At 38.8% G+C, this 24,174-nt stretch overlaps 1 protein-coding gene across 1 annotated transcript in view; it reads right to left on the reverse strand.

The window, feature by feature from the left end:
- Positions 1-24,174, reverse strand: part of LOC106490268 (sodium channel protein type 5 subunit alpha-like) — a 36,920-nt gene that overhangs the window by 3,049 nt on the left and 9,697 nt on the right. Inside the window, exons 7-25 of the mRNA XM_067292201.1 lie at positions 23,896-23,953; positions 22,653-22,794; positions 21,933-22,130; positions 20,772-20,951; positions 19,830-20,222; positions 18,935-19,061; positions 15,357-15,595; positions 14,807-15,001; positions 13,423-13,776; positions 11,592-12,026; positions 10,496-10,630; positions 9,035-9,155; positions 6,387-6,541; positions 5,573-5,746; positions 4,974-5,081; positions 2,937-3,215; positions 2,570-2,623; positions 1,042-1,183; positions 302-402 (exon numbers count right to left, since the gene is read on the reverse strand). Coding sequence (XP_067148302.1) covers positions 302-402; positions 1,042-1,183; positions 2,570-2,623; positions 2,937-3,215; positions 4,974-5,081; positions 5,573-5,746; positions 6,387-6,541; positions 9,035-9,155; positions 10,496-10,630; positions 11,592-12,026; positions 13,423-13,776; positions 14,807-15,001; positions 15,357-15,595; positions 18,935-19,061; positions 19,830-20,222; positions 20,772-20,951; positions 21,933-22,130; positions 22,653-22,794; positions 23,896-23,953 — 3,590 coding nt within the window. The remainder of the gene's footprint in view (positions 1-301; positions 403-1,041; positions 1,184-2,569; positions 2,624-2,936; positions 3,216-4,973; positions 5,082-5,572; positions 5,747-6,386; positions 6,542-9,034; positions 9,156-10,495; positions 10,631-11,591; positions 12,027-13,422; positions 13,777-14,806; positions 15,002-15,356; positions 15,596-18,934; positions 19,062-19,829; positions 20,223-20,771; positions 20,952-21,932; positions 22,131-22,652; positions 22,795-23,895; positions 23,954-24,174) is intronic.

A 24,174-nucleotide genomic window follows, 5' to 3' on the forward strand; every position in this document is an offset into this window, starting at 1 on the left:
TGTTTAAGAAAGTAGAATATAAAAGTGACATTAGAACTCCCTTCTCATCCTGACATTTAATCAGTTCCAAGGTGAATATATAATCCAATAATATTTATGCACAAAACTTAATAAATATTTAACCTGTAAAGTCTTTCAGTGCAATTTTTTTTATACGGAATTGACTTTAAGAGCACAATTTGAATATCAATGTAAAGATACTATCAATAATTTATGTACAACATATTAATGTAGGCACTTTTCAGTGAACTAAGTTAATTTTGCAATGCATTTTTCTTTAGAAGAATTCAGACAGTCTTACCAATGGTCTTGGAATAGGCTTCTGAGGTTTCTTTGATCCCAACTTTTTCATTGCATTGTAATATTTTTTCTGTTCCTCTGTCATGAAGATATCTTCCCCACCTAGGTATATAAAGAAATTTCACTGTTATTGTTGATGAGAAAGCAGCATTATTGTAGCTAAGAAGTCTAAAATACCGGAAGCTAACATTTCTTTCTTTTTCATGTCTTGCTGGGTATGCTAGGGTACTAGCCCTTTTCATAATTTGTAATAGGCCCCAAAGAAACACAGTGGCATAAACCATATATTTCACAGATCAGAAGTTCTACGGTGAAACTTGGCAAGCTCAGAAAGCATGAAAGCAACGGAGCAACGAAAACCTGGATAAAAGCAACCTTTTCCCTAGTTTCCTGCATCCTGCTTTTGTCAAATATCCAAAATACTTATCACAGCATCTGTCTCCAACCACTTCCTAAATAAACAGTCTCCCTCAGTGCTCAGCACCAAGGGCAGGAGCAACATTTTAAGGGGCTGCAGAGCTGATGTCATAGCCTTTGAAACTTTGGGAAAGAGTTGTGTGCTCATGTTATAGGGGAAAAGAAAGGAGGAAGAACTTCATCCATAATGTTACTTCTGCTATCTTCATTATTAAATTCTATTGTAAATGCAAATAGAAGTTTCAGATGTCCTGTTTAGCAAGAACTTTGTACTCTTAAGATAGTATGCTAGAGAGATGATGCTTGGGAGCACCACCAGTATACTTATCTTTTTCTTTTGTTGGTTGAAGTTGTCAATAATAACACCAACAAAGAGATTCAGAGTAAAGAAAGATCCGAAGATGATGAAGCTCACAAAGTAGAGATACATTGATAGATTTTGTTCCATTTGCGGCTGTTCATTTTTCTGCAGAAATGAAAAGCAAAATGAAAAATGACCAATAGCCACAATTCACAATAATCTTCTTTTTGCAAATTGATCCCAGTAGGAACTAAGATTTACAGCCCTACTGCAAAGTCTGACAGAAGTAGGGTATAGTTTATAATGACCAATAGTGCTTAACACAAATTTTTTTATCTTGTACTAGAGGAAGGGGCACGAAATTGTGGAAAGTAGTAACATTTGAAATGTGATTACTTGATGCACTGAAATCCTAGGAGCTCATAGGAGATAAAGGGAAACTTTACATGGAGGACATGTTTGATCAGATGGTGACTACTATCTGTTATGAGATGTCAAATCATGATGAAATTATATGCCAGAGGAAACACTTGAGATAAAACCAACCAGAAAGTATGTCTTTTAAAAACGGTACCACAACAAAGTGTTAATGCTATGACAGTTAGTCAGTTTGACTTCTTTTACAATGTTTGTTTCTGCATTTTCTGGCTAGATCATGGTAGAACAGGATAATGTAATTCATACTGGTATTGAATATATTTGCACTGAATAACCTGTAGAACAAAATTTATTCTTTGACTAATGATGAATGAAGTTTAGCTTTATTTTTCACTTCTTTTTTTTTTCCCCACAAACAAGCAGATTTTTTTTTCTTTTTAAACCTGACTTAAGATACTACCAATGGTACTTGATTCAGGCCCCCCTGAAGTCAATAAAAACAGTTATTGAATTGGACATTCTTGACACATTTTTCCACACGTGTCAACCAACGTTCAGCTTCTTCTGATGAGAATGGGAGCTGTGAAGTGCTCAGCACTTGAAAAATCAAGCAAACTATTTAGAAGTCTAATCCCAAACTCTTACCTTTCAAAATGTTGGCCTAGATATGTTTTTTCTTCTCAGCAAAAAAGCTCTCTTATTACTATTAGGGATAAAAATAAAACCAAAAGAACAAATCTAAACTCCCATGCTGGCTGACAGAGATCCAATTAGCAGAGTCAATGGAGTCTAGAGAGGTGTTCATCTGATCAATATAGATATCTGGGGTGAGCTGAACAGATCTCTAGATCCTTCAGGCATTTTGACTAGATCTTCATTAACCGTAATAGATGCTTGGATGCCAAGCTGACATGGAGACCCTTCCACCGTAGATAAATTCATTTAGGTGTATGGATCTGGAGTTGAATCCCACTCACCGGTAGAGCAGGCTAGCATTATGATACTGCAGGTCATTCACAGATGAAATGTTTGCGTCAGATGATAGAAATAATTACTGGAAAGCTTTAGCACAGACTAATAGCAGATGTCAACAACACGTGAAAAATCACAAAAGCAGGGCTGAAAACTGAAGAGGTGCTTTTCAGAAAACACAGTTTGAAGGTAGTGACTAACCTCTCGTGAATCTACTGCCGCATACATAATGTCCATCCAACCTTTAAAAGTTGCCTAGAAAGAGAGGAAGATTATGGGAAGTGTGTTGAACTTTTAGGGTAAAAGTCTTCCTACCATTGCAATATCCAAGTAACACTGATTGGGGAAAGAGGCTGTCATGTGGTCACAAGCATATTGTACCAAATTCTGACTTTAGGGAAACTTGCCAGTGCTCTACATGTGCGCTAACAACATTGCTGTTCGAACACCCAGCTATGAGGGAAGAGCGGGCTGCGTGAGACCACTCTTTTCCATCACCCACAGAGATGAACTAGGGGTTGGCTGGATGCTGGGTCCCTCCTGGCTAGTGAAGGCGAACGGAACTTACCACCTGAAGAAGAGCCAGGTAACCAGAGCCAACATTATCGAAATTGACTTTAGCATTGACCCAGAATATTTTTCCAGTATTATTATAAATTTTACAGTCTGATATGTTATTAATAGAGCTGTTTAATTCTGAATCTTCTTCTGTCAAATTGACACATTTCCCAAACTTTCCAGCAAACAGGTTCACTCCCATGATGCTAAAGATGAGCCAGAAGATGAGGCAGACGAGCAGGACATTCATGATGGAAGGGATGGCTCCCACGAGGGCATTGACCACCACCTTTGGTGAAATGGGAGAGAAGAAATACAGTTACTTAAACAAAGACAGGCGCAATTATCCACTCAGTGCAATGAACTGTTACAAAAAAAACCTAAGCTCCCCTTGGCCATCTCAGCAAACAGCAGCCTAATTTTTTCCATGTAAATACCCATCTCAGTTGTGACTGGTACCTTGAACAAAGATTCACAGATGTCTTGCATTTGTGAGATCAGTCCCTTGCATTGCAAACTCTTTGGAAATAAGAACCATTATGTTCTCAAAGGAACAGCTAGTTTGTTTTAATTTGCTGTGAAACACCACCACATAAGTATACTACACAAGTCCATCCTCTTTTGATAACTTTCTCTTGTTTTTTCTTTTTCTTTTTTCTTTTTCTTCTTTTTAACTTTTATAACACTAATTAACGGATGACTCTTCCATGAGCATTAATGCAGGGGGACTGTTTTATTAAGACTGTGAAAAGTAGTTTTAGAGGACCACTAGTGAATCTCAGCTAGTCTTTTGCTAGATCTATTATTTTTTTTACTGGATTATTGTTGTATTTGGGATCCATAATCATGAACTAGGGATTTTTTGTGCTAGATGCTGTACAGTCACAGAAAAAAAATCCATTTAAGGTTTAAGTGTATGCCAAGGCATAACAGATTGCTGCACAAAATGGGGCAGTGTAAGTAAACAATGAAATTATATCTTTAAGTTTTGCAGGCAGTGAACTCAGCACATCAAAGTCTAACTGCTGTCAGGTAGCAAACAAGAACTTTATGAAGTGGAATAAAAATGAAAAAGCTTTGTGAACATTTTTGGAGAACATGTCACCAGCATTTTATGTAGCAAGGTAGAACATATGATAGTACCTATTTTGAAATCCACACCAGATTTGGAAATTTTTGGCAGTAAATTAATTGAAAGAATATATTAATTTCTGTCTGCCTTCACAGGACAATATTGTAATCAGAGGGATTTCACTTTCACTTCCAAAAGATATCCAGAGGTAACACTTCTCAACATCACTGAGTTTGCATTTCCATGTAAATGTCCAGCAGTGACATTGTATATTATCTATATTCACATGCCAGAGTATATTCCATAGACCTAGAAGTTAATTTTGCCCAAACACTGCTGTGGCTATTATTACCATTTCGCATTACAGTGCACAGATGTGTTTTGCATATGACTAGGTGAGGGAATTTCTCTGCTTTTACACGATGGCAGGTTTGTAATTAAAGTCATGTCTAAGTTTCACATTTTCTTTCAATGGAAAAGGCAGCAAATAATCTACAGAGACACATTTCTGCTTTTTGTAAGAAATAATAATAATTTGGACAAAGTACCTCTTAATAGTCTAGAGCTCTTGTAAATCAATCCAGTAAAAAACTTGCAAAAAGGAGGTGATTCACTTTTTTCTGAATTAGCTTTCCAACAGACTTCAAAATGAAAATTGTGTTCATGGTTCTGATTTTAATTTTTCGTCATCTCAAAAAGGCAAGAAGACAGAAATGATTGAGTGGCATTGGAGCAGAGTTCTGCCAGGTCTAGGTCTAGTTTCAGCAACAGCCAGGCCCAATCACTTAAGGAAAATCTATAAGGAGCACGCAAGTTCAGAGGTGCCCGGCAAATATGCCTTTTAAAAATTAGTCTTGTAGACCCTAAGCTTTACTTGGCATAGACCTGCCAACCTCATAAAGACACAGTCACATGAGTTATGATGCTCTTATGTGGTTATTGGTATAACAGGCTTTAATTTATATTCAGTCTTACCCTCATCCCTTCAAATCGTGACAATGCTCTCAAGGGTCTCAGAGCTCGGAGAGTCCTCAGAGATTTCATATAATCAAATGAACTACCTATGACACTTATTAAAGAGACCTGAATGGAGACACATAAGAAAGTATTAGCAAAGTTCTAGCAACTGCTTTTTTTATTTCCATTCAAAATCATCATCATCATCATCATCATCATCATCATCATCTTATTGGCGAAAGTGGAGAAGAGCAGGTGTATGTTTTCTACATCTCAAAATTTAAGAATGAAATTTGCACTCCACTGAAACCAATGACAAAATACACTATGTAAGGATGCTAGATTTTGCTCAGCATAATATCTCCAAACTTGGGTTTTGATGTGGATGTTTAGAATATTACAGTGGGAGGCATTTAGAGGCCAAACTGTGAACAAGTCTTCGGTGACAGAGTATGATGTCCCCAAAATCATTGTTAACGGAAGGTAAGAGCTCAGCACTTCCCCGAATAGAGTTTCCCTTTCAAACTGTCTTAAATTCACATCCGAGAAAGAATCAGCTGTCCTGCTGCTATGTCCTGCATTAGGACCCTTCTGGAAACATCGAGGGCAGAACTTACGTGTACAATAAGGAAGTCCAGCCAGCACCAGGCATTGGTGAAATACTTCGTGAAGCCATAAGCCACCCATTTCAGGAGCATCTCCAGAACAAAGATGAAAGTGAATATTTTGTCAAGAAATTCCAACATAATTTTAATATTTCTTTTCTTGTTTATATGGATATCTTCAAATGCCTGAAATTATAATATATAGATAAACAACAAAAGTCAGATGACCTTCTTAAAAATGATAGTCTAGAATGATTAAGTTCCCATCTGGTCACTCAATATGTGATTTACATAGATCTGAATGCCATCCACGTTTACTCAGATATATATCAACCAAGAAATTTAATTCTTTCTTTCCTTTCTCTTTCTCTGTATCTTATAGCCCTGTGGGGACACACACACACATGCGCACCAGGATCCTAGGAGGAACATATATTTTTAGAAATTTAATTCAAGAAGCTTATGATCTCAAGAGAATTAAAATACTAAGTAAGAGTCATTTATTTGTTTTAATGACATATAATATATATATATATTTCACAGTTGTGGAATATCTCCCAGAGAAAGCCATAAAAATCCAGCATGCAGCCAGAATAGAAATAGATTCTGAGAGTTATATATTTTTAGAGTTGCTCAGTCTCTCTCATAATTTGCTATAAACAATAAATTTGTAATAATTACAATAGTGAATGACTCCTGTGTGAAGCCTCGTTCTTTTTCCTCTTGATGACTGAAGATATACCTTGTCTCCTCTGCTAAAAACACTTTGCTGCATGCAAATCAAACTAAAAATGCTTCTAAATATATGAAATTGTGTTATACTAACCAGGGCTCCACTGCTCAGAAGAATCATGAATATGATAAAGGATTCAAACCAGGAATGTTCAACAATTTGGTAGCAAGTTTTTCTCATGTTCCACCATGTTTGTCCTCCCAAGTTTACGGCTTTACCCGCATAGCAGTGAAAGTATCGAAAGCAACCTGAGAGGGAGAGACACACGCAGAAAGGAATATACACAGAAATGCAGGGTTACCCAGAAAAATTCTGAGTGCACGGGAAGTCCTTGGTCACCCTAAATGGATATTTTTGTTGGTCCCTTTTCATCTGTTTTGCCGTGAGAAAAAAAATTAGGAAATATATATATGTGCATCTATTTTTTTCCCCCTAATTCCTATTTAAATATATAATAAAGTTACTGGAGCACCTTTGAACAACGCATTATTTCCAGATACTTCTGCGACATTGGCTCTCAGGTAGCTGCTGTTTGGGCTCACAAAACTTCGGGGCAGGGGGAAGAGCCCTGTTGTTGCAAAAGACTATCAGTTTTTGAACACTGTTTTGGGGAAACAGTACCATAACACAGCAGGACAAAAAGGCTTAGAGACAAAGAAGATATTACTGTTATCTTTAATACTGCAGCATTATACCTTACCTTGCAAGGTCCATTCATGCATTTATTTATTTACTTTTGAATGTACAAAGCATCTGATTTTATATCACATAACCTGTAAGAATATGCCTAATTGTTAGGTTGACTAAAAGATGTTTCCTTGCAAACTGAGCAGATTACTTCTGTGATTTTTAGTACTTCTTACAAGTGGCTCTGGCAGCACTGCCTGTTAAGTTTTCCTGAAACATCCCGTTGTAGAATCCTGTTTCCATTTAATTATTCATTTTACCAAATGACTTTGGGTGACATTTTCCTTACTGTCTGCTGTAGGCTAATTCATGTTTTCATTATTGTAAAAAAAAAAAAAAAAAAAAAAAAAAAGTAGGAGGCTTCTGTAATCTCCAAAAATGAAAAAATATATATATATCATGCCTTTCTATAGTACATGTACACTGTATTACATATACACTGTATTATACATAAATTTGTGTGTGTGTATATACAGACAGATAGAAATATTATCTATCTATATAACTCACATATATATGTTAGTATATAATCTATGTAAAACATTCTGATGATCTTTCCTTTAATAACCTCTCTTTCTCCAGTAACTTGGATCTGCTTTGGGGGATTAGGTGTGGAAAGCTACTTGCACAAGACAGTGACCTTTTCCTAGTGTGCAGAAATCTTTGTGAGGTACAGATTTGTTATAACTTCAATTGAATTCTGTAATGATTTGGCCGCAGCAGGCACACTCTGGCCTGGGACTACAGCGCGTGAAACAAGACATTTCACTGTTCTTCCCTGGACACAGATTTTGGGGCTCGAATGGGGACAGAAAACCTGTATCTGTTTTGCTCTGATGGCTGTGCTGACAAATATAGCTGTCTATAATGCAGTTTTGACAAAAATCCTGTAGCTCAGAGATCTGACATCTGTATTATTAACGTACCATTTGTGGTCTTTCTGGAGAGATAAAAGCAAACTGCAATATAAGCATGGCAAATCTTCCTTAGGATTTATGGCGTATAACATTATAATAGTAAAAAAGACATTATAACGCAGGAAGTACTTTGTTCACAGAGACAACACCTCTCCAGCTTTGAATAATTTTTACTTGCTTCGCTCTTACTGATCCAATCCCAAAACGGTGCACTAGAAATTTCATTGACATAAAAATGGCAGAGGAGGAAAGGCCAGCGCTGCAGAGCGGGGCAGGGAGGCGATGGGGGTAACTAGAGCCAGGTGAGCACCAGGAACGTTTTTACTAAACTTATAATTAATTTAATATAACAAGCTAATCTGGAAGAAAGGATCCTACAAACTGGCTTGGACAATATAGTTTATTCGCTCACGTCTAATACTGAGAGCGCAGTGATTACCCCTGGCTGTCAGTAATGACCGTTATTTGGGAAAAATCTAATGAACTATTTATTTTCTTCTTACAGAAGCCACGTATTGTTATACATGTTTGAGCAGGAAACTTTCATAAAGGTATCGACTACAGCCCATAATGAAAACTTGTAAAGCTAAATGTTGCACAATCATTTGAAAAAGGGATTCCCTGCCTATCATCCCATAGAAATTCAACTTCATCCTGACATCTTCTCTCTGTTATTTCACTCCTTTGATCATTATAGGGATTTGTTCACAAAATGTTATTAAACAAATAAGCATTTATATTGGTGTAAAGTAAGAATAAATCTTGAATAAATCTGACGTGCCAAGTGCCTTGTGCCAGTGGCCATGTCAGGTGGGACCTGTCCCCACACATTTCTCCCACTCTAATGCCCTGAAGTGACTTTGATGCTGTCCCGTGGAGCAGGATTCGCCTCACTTCTTTGCAACCATCATGTATGCCAGACTCTGGGCCTCGGTATCTAAAGAAAGGGAGATTATTCTTCAGGTGCCATGATCTCTCCATTGACTAGAGAGGGACAACAATGTAGACAAGATGCCTGATTTGTGGGCAACCAAAATTAAGTGTAATTAGTCTCACCGTATTTGCTCAGCATCACTAGAGAAATAGGTTATTTTTTACTATTTGCATTTCTAATTAGTGAAAATATCAGAGTCTTACTTTCTGGAAAACACATGTCTGGGTTCTTTAAGTTTTCAGCAAACTCTGGAATCTGCCTCAAAAGATCTTCGGGATTCGTCAGGTCCACTGTGCTGCCTTCAGAAGAGCTGACACTGTCAAGCTGCCAAACAAAATAAAAATAAGGCATTGATTCTTCCTACATTCGGCCCCAGTTAAATAAATTTGTCCCTGAGAAACTGCAATTAAAAAAAAAAAAATAAAGCTTGGCCACGTACTAATATTCCAAATAGAGTTACTAAAGGAATGGACTTTGATTTTAAAAGTATATGAGCTTAGAAATACCTGCAGGTGCATTCAAATGGGAGCCAAAGCTGTATACTTACAAGGTATAAATGCATATCTGTCTATCTACATGAACCAGCTTAAACTATCTAATGAGCTTGTAAATTGAAGAGATTGCAACTTTTATACAGGTGCACGTAGTCCTCAAACTTGGATAAGCTTTAGCTGGGCTAAAAACAGGAAAACATAGGAGAATACATTTAAACTGGACAACCAGATAAATTTATTGTTGCATCAGAAACGCTCAAGAAAGTACTTATGAAGTTGGAACTGGAATAATATATATTCTCTGCTTGCAAAACTTCTTACAATCCCACCACACATAATATATAACATACAATGAATCAGCAGTTTGTTACCAATTAATTATTCTAGGCTTTTTTCTTCTTTATGTTTCCAAATTGCTGGGAAGACACTGTTACTTTTTGAATGTATTCTTTATTCAAAATTATCCTAAAATATTTTTCTGAATAACTACTGCCTTTAGTTTCTTTGTGAGAAACTCATTTAAAGTATTATGTTTCCTGGAATTGAGACACAGGTGGACTTCCAGGAATTTCCCACTTTTACTTGGAAGCATAACACTCCTTCAATGCCACTTTCTTTTTTTTTTTTTTCTCTGAGTCAGATTTCAAGAAATACAGAATAGCAGATAGAATTTTTTAAATGATTTATTTGAATCACATTATTTTATAGTTTTTTTCCATTTCTAAGCACTCTCTTTTCCATGCTATATAGGTATGATTGTATATATACATATATATACATATATATCTGTATTTTAGTGAATACCTAGAAACCCAGCGCAGGTTCGGTTTCTTTCACAGAATCCTGATTCCATCATTAATCAGATAGACCAACTGCTTCAAGCTCAGCACCACTGATGCTACTAAACCGAGCTCTCATGTTGCATTGCAGGGGCTGCCCTAAAGGTACTATAAATGCTTGTGTGAGTAACGTATCTGTGGAGTCCCACTGCAATAGAATTAGAAAGTGCTTATGAATTAAAATGAATTAGAAAACATCCCTTCCCCAAAGTCAAACTTCATTTTTTCCATTTCCTATAATCTTTATTCAGCTCCAACAAATCCTAGAACAGAAATGCACAGAGCTCGACCAGAACTGGAAACTCAATGTTGTATAACAAAATTCTGTTACCTCTTTTTGCTCTGGCGATGCCTTCCTGTCCTTTTCTAGGCAAAGTACACTGAATTCTTCAGAGGAAAATCCCGATCCTTTACTCCAGCTTCCTGAGCTTTTCCCTCGTTCTCCCCTTTGCCTCAGCTGATTTTCCTCCTGAAAATAATATGTGGATTAGAGTGGGGCTTTTTTCTCCTTTCTGGGGATGAACAAGTTGGAAGAGAAAGAAAATATAAGTTGTACAAATCATTTAAAGTAGGTCTCCCTGGACAAGACAAGTCATGCAGATGTAATCATTTTGAGTCTCTGACTCTACCTAGGGATAGAAAGAGGGAATTTTTTCTTCATGGGCATGCAGCAAATTAAGGAATTAGTAATTCAACAAGCAGTCCAAAGTCTGACGCATGGACTATGGAAGTTAAGTGAGAATTTTTTCCTATGGATTAAGATGGAAACTTAAGGTAGGAAAATCTGGATCCAAAAAGGGAGTGTTCTATGGTTAAAATAGAACTGAAAATTTCAGAGAAAACAGAAAGAAATTGGATTATTTATGCTACCATATAAAAAACATGAACTTAATAGATCCATCCCATCTTTAATCCTTCTACTTAGTTCTAATAGTTACTATATTCTGTATGCTCAAAGACAAAAGACAAAGAATGGACCACAGTTGAAAGTTCATATTAAGAGTCCATGATGATATATCCTTTATGTAGCACATATGTTTTTGCTCAGTCACGTAAATAATGCCAAAATAGGTGAACAAATTGCAAAGTCACAAAGGACTGCTGCAGTTATCTGCCAACACTCTATGAACTATGCAATTATCTGCACATAACACAACACGTCTTCCAGTAACTCTTGCAGCAAACCCAACAATTTATAGTCTTTCTTTTAAAATCATAAACAATCTTGATTTTAAAAGGCTCCAAGTGATCAACAAATCCTCACTCTAAAGATTTGTATTTTTGGTTCTAGATCAGAATTTTGTAACCATCTGGAGATGGATACACATATGCCATCCTGTTCTGCTGGAGACAGTCTTCTAAGATACATACATCTTTCTATATATGTTGTACACTAGTATCCAAATACAAATAAACAATTTTATTACCTTTTCACTATATTCTGTGTCTGTAAATGTGCTCAGTTTATCATCATCTTCAAAACCCTCACTTAGATTCTCTGCCTCAGCAATAGGGACACAAACAAATATATTGGGATTGTTAATAAAATCTTCAAGATTGGAGCATTTGTCCCCATTTTTCTCAGTCCCTTCATTACTGTAATTCTCTTTACAATTTTTTCCTTGTGTTCCAAAACCAAATCGGTTCTGTGCAGTCAATTTAATTTTCTTTCTGTGTGCTTTCTTCAGATGCCTGAGCTTTCCACAACAGGCATCCCATGTAATGCTCTTTACATGGTGAAATCCCTTGTGAATCTGAGCAAAGGCAATCTGAAGATTATTCATCTCTCCATCATCTTCTGTTGTCTGGAGACAGTCGGTGCTGAAGGAATTCAGTAGTAGTGCAATGAACAGGTTGAGAACCTGAAAGTCATTGAAATAAATAAATAAATAAATAAATAAATAAATAAAGACATGAGAATATCATTCAGAAATTTAAATTCTAACTTGGAAGAATACAGCTACTATCAAAGTTTGGTCTTACTGAACAAACCAAAACAAGGCAAAGAAGAAATGACTATGATCACATTATCGTTGATGAGACAAACTTATCTCTCAGAAAGCTTTACGTTGCCATGACACTCTCCATACCAGAAGTTATTTAAAATAGTAGCTAAGACAGATCTGTGCATGCCAATTGCCAATATTTAACACAAACAACTTTCAAAGGTTATAATAGTAGCAAAGACTACGGGCATGGCTAACTAGTTTGACACTTTCCTCAGGCTCAGCAATTCTATCAAATCTGCAACACTGCCACAAAATCAAAACCAAGTTTCTGAAACTGAGCTTTCCTTCCTGCTTTTGAGTACATTTAAAAAGGAAAATTTATAAAAAAATTTATTATTATTATTTTTGGCAGCGGGTATGGCGGCAGGCAGGTTTCAACTTCTTCCTAAATTCCAGTTTATTTTAACTCATGTTCCAGTTTAGGATGGGATTTATGTAGCTTAACTTTTATCACATTATAATTGGGCAGATAGTATGCCTTAGTTATCTAGGCACCCCCACAGCCAGTGGAGAATATTAGTGCTCCAGAGACCAGTTCTTTCCACCTGTCTTAGTTATTCATCTTTTACGAAAATAGTTCAAACCCTTGGATGCCTCTCTGTTTCTGTTGATAATGAGAGCGCCTCAATGAGTAGCTTAGCCTAAGCACTTCACAGTGCTGACAGTTAACTTTATATGATATGAATCTCACTTGCCGTGGTGGGAATGACTGGCATAAGCTGTTGCCTTTGGATGTGAATGCACTTACAGAGGATTCATTTATGCACATGATTAAAGAAAACCCTGATTTCAATGATAGTAGCGTATGCTCTGCTATTTGCCTATCACAAATTTCATACTTATGAGATAGATCTTAAACAAAACCCAGATTTGATTTACAGAGGGATTTATCACTTAACTCCATTACTTCAAGGAGGTAAGCCATAAACCTTAGTGATTATTTACATCCAGATCCTGAGAGGCGAAGGAAAAATAGTTGCCTCTATTATTTCAATTGGAAAGTCATTTGTTGCTGAATTCCATGTCACATTGTCACATGAAAGAGTCAAGTGATGTTGTGCACAAAGCATCATGCTGAAAATACGGACAGAAGCTCGGGGATGAAAGGCAAAAGTGTCTTTTGTAGACTGTAACAACACATATATGTCTTCTACCTCTGTTTGGGGGAACTACTCTTTATTAACAGAAAACCAGTTAAGTGCATTCTACTATTCACAGGATAAAGAGAGGAAAAATATCAAAAACTCACCACTAAATTTCCTATCACCATGACCAGCAAAAAGACAAGGAGGCACAATGGTCGTTCAGCTACCACCATGCATTCCCACATGGTCTCAATCCATTCTCCACACAGAATTCGGAAGATTATGAGGAATGAGTGGAAAAAGTCCTTCATATGCCAGCGTAGCTTGCCGTTTTTAGTTATGTTATGGCAATTCTCCCCATAACTTCTCCCAAAAAGTTGCACCCCTACTATAGCAAAAATAAAAACTATGATTGCCAGGACGAGGGTCAGATTACTCAGCGCACCCATTGAGTTACCAATGATTTTAATAAGAGTGCTTAAAGTTGGCCAGGACTTTGCCAGTTTGAAGACCCTCAGCTGTGTAAAAAGATAAAGCATAGTGTTAGACATCAGTAGAGATAATCCATCTTTGCACCATTCAAAACTTGCAAAAAACATTTTATAAACATTCTGAACTATTCCAAGAATATAAGATGTATGTCACTGTGACACCAAGGTGTGACCAACATACTATATCTGTGAATCTGTGTATGTGTTATATCCCTTTCCTCCACATGCTTTCACCTGTTTGTTTCTTGAGAGTGGGATTCTTCACACTCAGCTTTAGCTTAAATCAGGTGTCTGGTTTAAACTAACCAGCTGCTTTCTCTTTACAGTCAGGGTAGAGAGAAAGACACCTCCAGAAGGTGGCTTTTGTGTAGTTTTGGAGGGTTGTTCTTCTACATAAAATAAGTTTTCCTAAAAGCTGTCTCCATAAAAAAGTATAGCTTTTTGTTTGTTCTTTTAACGTGGGCAATATGGCAAAGATAAACTAACAACCTCCTTAAGAACCAGGCTAATTCAAGTCCCTGGTAAGTCCTTGGTACACGCAGACAGGTATTCATACAATCCGCTTTGTACAGCTTATGGCAACTAATTTACATATGGCAGAAAGGACCAAATTTAGGAATCTAGATGCTGTGTTATGATAAAAGGTGGCTACCTTTTGGAAACACAACTCAAGTGCCCAAATCAGCCCAAAGTATATGATATGAATACCTTCCCTTTGATTCACGCTTGTTTTTAAGTATACTTTTCTCTGTACTTCTACTCTGCCACTTTTTTCCTAAGACTACCTGTCGTAGTTTTTCGTTTCAATACCAGTTTTATAACATCTCTAATCTGGAATACTTTTTCTCTGAATATTTCTCACTATATTCAAAGTAAATACACATGACATTAAAGTTTGACTCTAACATCTCAATGAGTTTAACAATGTATTTCTTCTTCCCACTACTGAGATAAAAAAAATTTTTTTTTTGCTTTGTCCCAACTGCAGACCACAGAAGTCTTCTCTATGATATTCATAATACGTGTTTTATGCAACTGAGCCATCATGAGGCATTACCAGTCTGAAGGATCGTAAAATTGTCATGCTTCCTCCTTTTCTCCCGTCTTTCTTGTTTTTGGACAAACCCAGTTCGATTAAGCTCAATGTGACAATTAAACTGTCAAAAATATTCCAGGGCTGCTGAAAATAATAATAGGGATCTAGAGCAATGATTTTCAAGATCATTTCTGCAGTGAAGATTCCTGTAAAGACCTGTGACAAAGGAATAGTAAGCAGCATCAGCCTAAGAGTTGCCATGAATATATCTAATCTTTAGATCATGTTCCTACAAGGACAGTAATAGTCATGGACAGGTCAACAAAGTCCACTTTTATTAACTTTTAATGCACTTTCAATTGAAATGAGAGGCTTGTTTTCTGCTTTCTCAGGAGTGTCTGTTAAAAGTGCATCAACAAAATTGGGGAATTGCATAGGTCAGAAATTTAGAGTTCATAAACTTAGATTTTGCTGATCTTTCACTTTTAAAGTTATTCTTTGTGTCTCAAGTAAAAAACACCCATCAATCAGTTCCTGGTATAAAATGTCACATATTTGAGAATTTGCTTACCAAGTTGCCTACATTAAGCATTGATTTAAAATTATCTGACATGTTATTGTGCTCCAGTGCCATGAACAAAGTGTTCATCACAATGCAGATAGTGATGGTGAGGTCAATAAAAGGATCCTTTATGAAAGCAGCCACTTTCTTCTTGATTCTCAACCAAAGTGGACAGTAGTCCCAAATAAAATACTTTAAAGCAAAATTTTTCAGGCATGGAGGGCATCTCCACTGGGATTCTTCAAGTTCTAAAAACAAAAGAAAACCCAATAATAATTAAATAATTATCACTGAGCAATGTGATGAAATAATAACATCAAATAATCAAAACTTGAAAGAAAAGAAGATTAAAACAAAAAAACCCCACCCTCACAACTCACACAGAGCCCGAAAGCTCCTCTCCACCTTCTACCATTCATGCAGTCCCTACATCAGCTGATGAACGGGAAGGTAAAATTCAGAGAAATTCGTATTCAAAATTCACTACGTGGATTAACATCAACGGCTGTTGGATCAGGCTTTATATGTCTCAGGTACAGACTTTTACTAGAATCATCTGACTAAATGCAGATGTTTAGGGTACAGGGGCCAAACATCATCCCCTTTCCCTAGAAATTTTCAATCGTCAAAATAGAAACGGATTCAAAGTCACTATTCATCTGATCCTAACGCAGCTGACCGCACCATCGGCTATATCGCGTCCAATGCCTCTGCGTCTCCATTGACTATCACAGGCCTCTAGAGAGTCAACAGCAGCCTTAGACATTCAGGATGCAGGTGAGACAAATCCAAAACCACTGCACTTGAAACGTGCCCCTAGGTGACTTCTATGTTCATAGCCTTCTATGATGGAATGACTGGCTGGGTAGATGAGGGGAGAGCAGTGGATGTTGTCTACCTAGACTTCAGCAAGACTTTTGACACTGTCTCCCATAGCATCCTCATAGACAAGCTCAGGAAGTGTGGGTTAGATGAGTGGACAGTGAGGTGGATTGAGAACTGGCTGAATGGCAGAGCTCAGAGAGTTGTGATCAGTGGCACAGAGTCTAGTTAGAGGCCTGTAGCTAGCGGTGTCCCCCAGGGGTCACTACTGGGTCCAGCCCTGTTCAACTTCTTCATCAATGACCTGGATGAAGGCACAGAGTGCACCCTCAGCAAGTTTGCTGACGATACAAAACTGGGAGGAGTGGCTGATACGCCAGAGGGCTGTGCTGCCATTCAGAGAGACCTGGTCAGGCTGGAGAGGTGGGCAGAGAGGAACCTCCTGAAGTTCAACAAAGGCAAGTGCAGGGTCCTGCACCTGGGGAGGAATAACCCCATGCACCAGTACAGGTTGGGGGTTGACCTGCTGGAAAGCAGCTCTGCGGAGAAGGATCTGGGAGTGCTGGTGGACACCAAGTTAAGCATGAGGCAGCAATGTGCCCTTGTGGCCAAGAAGGCCAATGGTATCCTGGGCTGCATCAGGAAGAGTGTTGCCAGCAGGTCGAGGGAGGTGATTCTCCCCCTCTACTCAGCCCTGGTGAGGCCACATCTGGAGTACTGCGTCCAGTTCTGGGCTCCCCAGAACAAGAGGGATGTGGCACTACTGGAGCAAGTCCAGCGAAGGGCCACAAAGATGATTAGGGGACTGGAGCATCTCTCTTATGAGGAAAGGCTGAGAGAGCTGGGCCTGTTTAGCCTGGAGAAGAGAAGGCTGAGAGGAGATCTTATCAACGTGTACAAGTATCTGAAGGGAGGGTGTCGAGAGGATGGGACCAGACTCTTTTCAGTGGTGCCGAGCGACAGGATGCGAGGCAACGGGCACAAACTGAAACACAGACACTTCCATCTGAACATGAGGAAAAACTTTTTCACTGTGAGGGTGACAGAGCACTGGAACAGGTTGCCCAGAGAGGTGGTGGAGTCTTCTTCTCTGGAGATATTCAAAACACGCCTGGATGCAATCCTGTGCAATGTGCTCTAGGTGACCCTGCTTGAGCAGGGGGGTTGGACTAGATGATCTCCAGAGGTCCCTTCCAACCTCAGTGATTCTGTGATTCTGTGATTCTCCTATGGGAAAACTCATACTTATCATTTCCCAGCTCTTGCAAGCAGCAACATCTCTTCATTTTCTATAATGAAAGCACGAGATAAAAGCTTTTTTTGCATTGCAATTTACATCCTTTTGGTAAAGTGTTTGGTATAAATCACTGAAAGAATCATAGCCTTTCTTTATTCACCAGTCAGTATTGATAAGACCTCCTGAAGTCCTGTGCAAACTCATTGACAAATGGGAACTTACTGATCATTCCTAATGTGCTTGTATTTAGTATTATATAATCTGATTTTCAGGGACCTGAAAATTTAGCAAAGATCAGGTGAACAGGATCTGACCTGTAGTTCCTTACTGTTAGTTAGACCTGTCCTTATTTCCTCTCACAGTTTTAGTTTTCATTTCTTCTCCTCCAGACTCAAATCTGTGATTCCACCCTATGCTGTTTATCCAAATCTAATCACTCTGACCTGGTTCACTCCAGGTTTACTTCTTGTCTTCTCTTCTTGTCTTCTCTTCTTCCAGATCAAATGGTTTCTTTGTTCATACTATGTGAATCCAGCAGAACTGGCACAAAGATCCTAGCAAAGACAATTTCTCTGCTCCCCATTGCAATGTTTGTTCTCATGCTAATCCACAGCCACTTACAGCTACAACTATGGGCACAGTCCTCTTCAACCCCAGTTCGCAGCTGGACATGTGCAGCACAAACCAAACTTTTGGTGAATTGACCTGCAAAGCAAGTCTGTCTCCACTGGATGTGTTGGAGCTGTGATTTGACCAAGACACATAATTGAAGAAAAGGGATTTCCCTGCCCCAAGGTACCGCCCTGCCAGACCTTATGCTTGTGTGCCAAGGACTGGGGACAGAGCTCCACATAATGGATAAAAACAATATATTTCTCCCTAATCTTGCTCCAAAAAACAGAGGAACAATTTGGGCAGAAATTTCTCAGAAAGATCTACAGTGATCTTTCACTGATGAGCAAAGTAAACACTTCACAGGTACAAGTTAAAGTCCTAATGCAGCTGTGATTAGAAGCAATTGCTAAAGGCAGAGAAAGTATCAGTCAGTCAAGCGATATAACCCCCAAAAATTCACATAAGAAGGTAAGCTAAAGGAATAAAAGCAGTAAGGCTAAGTACTCAAAACCCAGGAATTGCTACCTTTAATTTTGCTTGTCTAATTTTAATGTTAGAGTCTTTATGCATATGTCGCTGCCAGTGTTGTATCACCAGTAACGGAGTGGGGAAGAGAAGCCAGAGCCTCAGGCCTGCAACCTTAACGCAAGAGAAATTCCTTCCACCCACCATCACTCTTACCCTCTTCATGGTCTGTCCTACAAAATGAGATCTTATGATGTGCACAGGATGTGTTCAAGTACATAAAGACTGCACTATAATGCATTAAAAAAAAAAAGAGACAAATTAAGGATGAAATTCCTAACTGCACCTCTACAGATCTCTGTTAACCTTTAAGAAATGTATTGACATTTTGGTCTTTCACACTAACATTACCTTAGGATTGCAATAAACATAATAAGGAGCCACTTACCCTCCAAGACACTGGTAATTATGCTGACTGCACTTGCTGCCCTTTGTCTTTGAAGTGCCTCATTAAAGTACTCCACTGACAGATGAGGAGGCAAATGCACCATGCTGTTCTCATCATTTACAGCTGGCTGCTTAAAGAAGTAAACATGATTAGGAAGATACCACAGGAATAAAATGAAGTAGGATGTGATGATGGGTAACTATGAAAGTTAATAGGAATGATGACAGGCAGCCAAATAGATGTGCCTTTTTTTCCATGGTGTAATAGCTGCAATAGAACGAAGGACCGGCTCTTCAGTAATAATGCTGCGGCAAACTGATCCCATGAGCATCTAATAACGACAGGGCAAACACAAACCTGGGAATCATTCTGGGTGTATGAGGAGAAATAGCCCTAGAAAATACTGCAGAAACTAACAGAAAAGGAGAGAGCTGAGGGATAACCATGGTAGAAAAACATCTCTACCTGCATGGAGAACGTACGGATAAAGCTTCTGCTTGATGCTAAAGATGCTATGAAAGAGAAGGGAACTACTGGTACTGTCCCAAATGATCCCCTGGCAGGACATGGGATAAAAAAAGCTCTCTGGTGACCACTATAATTCCAGCACTATAAACTTTCAAAAGTATGTTAGTAAAAGTTATGCACAGCTGAAAAACAGAGTTCGCTAAAGCGATGAACTCTAGCTTTTGGGAACCTCTCAGACCAGTATCACTGCTGGTGTCAAAAAACACATTCGTCTGACAAGTGACGACTATCCCCAGACAGTTGCATCAGTATTTTTCATTTCAATGAAATTGTTAAAAATTCACCAGTGTGTCAGACAAGAAAAACCTAGCACTTATGGAGAAACCATAATATGAAGCATATATTTAAAATAATATCTTTTCCTTACCAAATCACCCTTCCCCAGGACTTCCATAACTGGAGGGAGCATCAGCCCTTCAGAAGAAGCTGGATCTAGGCTGTGCACCCTGCCGTTCCCTCCTCCCGCCGATGAAATCGCTCCGTTGCAATTGTCCGTGTTGGTCCACTTGCCGCTGCTCTGCAGGCAGTTCGGGGTAGCAGGGTGAGAACCGTGGCTCACTTGGCTTTGCACGCTGGAGCGTCTTCCCATCTGCGTGACCGACAGCGACCGACGCTGGATTTCATTTTCGCCGGCACTGCGGGTCTCCTCGTCACTAAAATCAGCTTTGGAACCAGGTATTTGGAAATTAAACACGCTCCCATGGCTAAGTCTGCGTTTCACGTGATTCACATTGGGACCGTGCACCAAGCCAAGGAGAGCCTAAAAGCCCAAGGAAGGGAATAAAGAGAGAAAGGCATAATATCACAGAAAATATTTTGGAAAGCAACTAATTTTTTGAGTTTCATAACATTTCCTATCAACCACCACAAGTCCAAAACTCTTATTTAATTTAGATCATGCAGGAAGGATTTTGTTTAGATTTTAAAAGGTAGATAATAAAGCCCTGCCAGCTGCAACAGCTATTTCTATGATAAGCCTTGTAGTTATATTTTAAATAAGATTTTTTTTAACAAAGAATGATGGCACATAAGTTAAATTATGATACCAGATCACTTTTTTCTATTTCTCAGTGTTACAGAAAATATATTTTAACATTTATTATAGCTCTTCTGCTATCCTTCACCTACAATATTTCCTTTTCAAATGAAATTTTACATATAATGCTTCCTCATCCCAAAAGCTTGTTTATTTTAAAGGCTTAAGAGTGATCAGCCTTTATAATAGGATTTGGTTTGTGCTTTCAAGTAATTTGTTTGAGAATTAAAACTGGCAAAGCTGTAAGGATCTCAGATTCAGACAATAGATTACCAACTTTCGTTGACTGTCTGTGCACTGTGACTTGGGAAATTGTTCTTCTTCATAATCTTCTATCCCCAGGGACTTATTTCTCTTTTTCCTATTGCTTCTTTCTTTGATTTCTTTAGTAGACAAAGAAGAGACTTCAAAGGAGCTAACTGACATGATATCAATTCCTCTAACAGCCAGTGACTAAAATTAAAGCAAAAACATAGATGAAATTCTTGTTGTGTATTTAGAATATAAGCAGAAAGAAAACATTTGTGTGCTCTGTATTTTTCTTCTTAACAATTTAGGTTTCACAACACCCATTAACAATCTTCCAATATACGATGGCTTTACAAGAAAGAGGAGAGAATCCCCACGACATATGGAGCACTGAAAAATTTCTTATTTGCAGTATGCTATGTGATCACATGTATTGTTCCTGCCAGGGGCAAAATAATCATATTATAGCTCCTATTCTTCCATATGGCAGGTTTGCTTACAATAAAAATACTCATTTTGAAAATGATGCTGCAGAATATATCTTTTTTTCCCCCCAAAATAAATGCTTAAACAGTGTTCAAATTCAGTCTTCTCACTGGGTATCCTTAGGACTGTATTTGCACTGTGGCTGACTTCCCTTCCCATACTGGATTTAGAGCAGTATTTTCAAAACACAGCAGTATTGCCTTCCAGGAGCCTCTAAGCCATTTAAGTTAGAGAGACTTTTCATCCAACTACCATAGGCTTTGGCTCAGATGTTAATGCAGCTGATCAGCTGAATTACTGTTTATTTCTCTGCTCAGCAATCTACAAGGCTGGAGTAGTAGAAAAGTAAAAAAAAAAAAAAAAGAAAAAGAAAAAGATTATATCATCTTTTGTAAACTGCTAGCTGATGGAATTTTACATCTTCCAGATTTTAAAATGCTACTTTGCTTGCAGTAACAGCCATTTTTAAAGCTCATTATCCACAACAAAAATTCATTGCTTCACAGGAAAAAAATACAGATGAACAAGGAATTGCTCCTATTGCTCTAGGAATCACTACTTTTAATAAATTATCATTTGCTCCTGTTGCTGTAAGTGACTACTGTATACAGCTACTCATGAGAAAAGACTGATTTTTTTTCTTATGTGACTACTAGCAGCACACCCAGGTTAATGTTTGCAAGGGCCAAAATTACCTACCTCCCGTTCTTTCTGTAATAATTCCATGGCTTCCTGAAATTTCCTTTCTTTTGCCTCAGTTTCAGCAATGGTGGCCTTGTTCTGATCTTCGTACGCCATCGTTACCACCGCCAGAATCAAGTTGACTAGATAAAATGAGCCCAGAAAGATGACCAGTATAAAGAAGACTATATACACCTTCCCAGAAGCTCTGAGCGTCTGCAAGAACAACACCCCAGAGATAAAAATTACCAGATAAAATACCAAATAGTCTTTCAAAGTGTGTTTGAAATTCTTTCTGAAACATTTCCCTTATTAGAAAAAAGTACCTGAGGAAGCTTAAATAGAAATAGATCCTCCTTGGACTTTTTTCACCCACTTTCTCCCTCTACCTATGCAATTGCCTGTGAGTCTCTAATCATACCTCCTGCGAGGGTGCCTGTGTTCCTGGGGAAGATGGCACTGCTGTGTTTCTGCAGGACAACCCAGGACCATCTCAGTCCCTTTCTGAAGTCCCTGAGACAGTGGGATAAGAGGGGTAGTGTTGGGAAGCCCTTTGGCATCCCTTTTTTCAAGGAGTCCGGCAAAGACCGCAGCTTGCTGGAAGGGAGAAGGGAGGATGCGGGCTCCATGACTTGCAGCTATTGCCATTATTTCAGGTTTCTGGTCCTTTCTAAGCATTTTCCATTTCGGCTCTTGCCCTACCCGGAGGATCAGTTCTGCACTGTACGGAGCCAGTACCTGCTGATAGAGGCGTTCCCAGCAGTCCTGTGTCATCAGCCGGAATAAGGAAAGAAAGGCCCAGCCAAACGTATCAAAACTGGTGAAACCATAATCAGGATTTGGCCCAACTTTCTTGCATACATATTCTGGAGGGCAGGTCCTACAGGTAGTAATAGAAAGCTCTTTCAACCATGCAGATTTCGAGAAAAACAACTTCAGCTCACCTGAGAGCCCGGGTTACTGTTCAGTTATGCATTATACTACCCTGCAAGCCAATTTTCTGCACTCCCCACCTACTCCAGGCAGTACTTGACCGGAAAGAAGGATGGTGGGAGGACAGAAAAAGCAGTACCTAACTTTCAACAGCAGAAAGGAGACGACAGGCTGGATGGAGGAGGAGGAAGGAGAGGAGAGGCCTCCCCTTGCCACCGACCTTCCCTCGTCTCCAGGTCCTCACCCCCTGCCCCTCGCTGCAAAGTGGCCAAGTCTCCCTCCAGACCCAAACTCGCCCTCCAAATGTGTGTGTGTTGTTCTCCTAGTTCAACATTCACAAACCTTCATGGGGAGAAGTGTGTCTGTCCCGAGCTATACTGGAGGCCCTCAGTGTTTTCATTTCACTCCTACATCAGGTGGGAAGGGAAAGGTTTGAGTTAAATTTTATTGCATCTAGGATGAATCCCCTCTCAATGTTAGGAAACCTGAGGTTAATCTTGCTTCCTTCCCCACACTTCACTCTTTCCAACTCCAACTGGTATCAAGTGTGACTGTGTTGGCCGGTAGCGCTGGCAAAGGTGATGTCGGATGTGCATTTGGTAAGCGCAAGAGCAGGGTACAGCGGGGCAACAACACTTCCTCACTGAAAAGAGTCCGCAGAAAATGAAGTGAAAATGAGAGTCCAGCCCCGCTGTGAGGCTCTCTGCTTTGGTTTTCACCTCTGAGCCACATCCCGACTAAATAATGCCCATTTTGCAAAACTGGGGGTGCACCCCTGAGACAGCAATCAACATGACCTCGGGCAGGATCTTCTGGAGGGGCTTGAAGGAATTTAGACCTGAATAAGCCAGCTGCAGGTTCATGCTTCATTCTCTACATGCATTAAATTATCTTACTGTTTGCTAGATTTTGTTGCCTTTGTTTCTGTTTCTGTTGTCAAGGAAAACATGGAATCTGTATGTTGTATTCACCTCTTATGATTGAGTAAGCACAGAAGCAATGAAGCAGAGACAATTTCAAAACACGAAATATTCTTAAGTGCACTTACCCAGCACCAGGACCACATAGTAAAATATCTGAGGTGCCCTCCTTCTTAGCAAAGTTTTCTATAAAAAAAAAAAGAAGAAAGAATGGTAAAATCAATGCACTCTCTAACATGGACCTTCTAACCTTTAATATGAGTAGTGATAAATAGCCAGTGACCTGTAAGTGTATGTACGTATGCATACAAATTGCTGTGCAGCAAATATGAAATGAGCATTAAAGGAAGAAAGACATATTTCCTGCTCTCCCAGTGACTGGAATATATTCCAAGATGTCCTGTCTA

Source organism: Apteryx mantelli, chromosome 2 (genome assembly GCF_036417845.1).
Source record: "Apteryx mantelli isolate bAptMan1 chromosome 2, bAptMan1.hap1, whole genome shotgun sequence".
NCBI lineage: Eukaryota > Metazoa > Chordata > Aves > Apterygiformes > Apterygidae > Apteryx > Apteryx mantelli.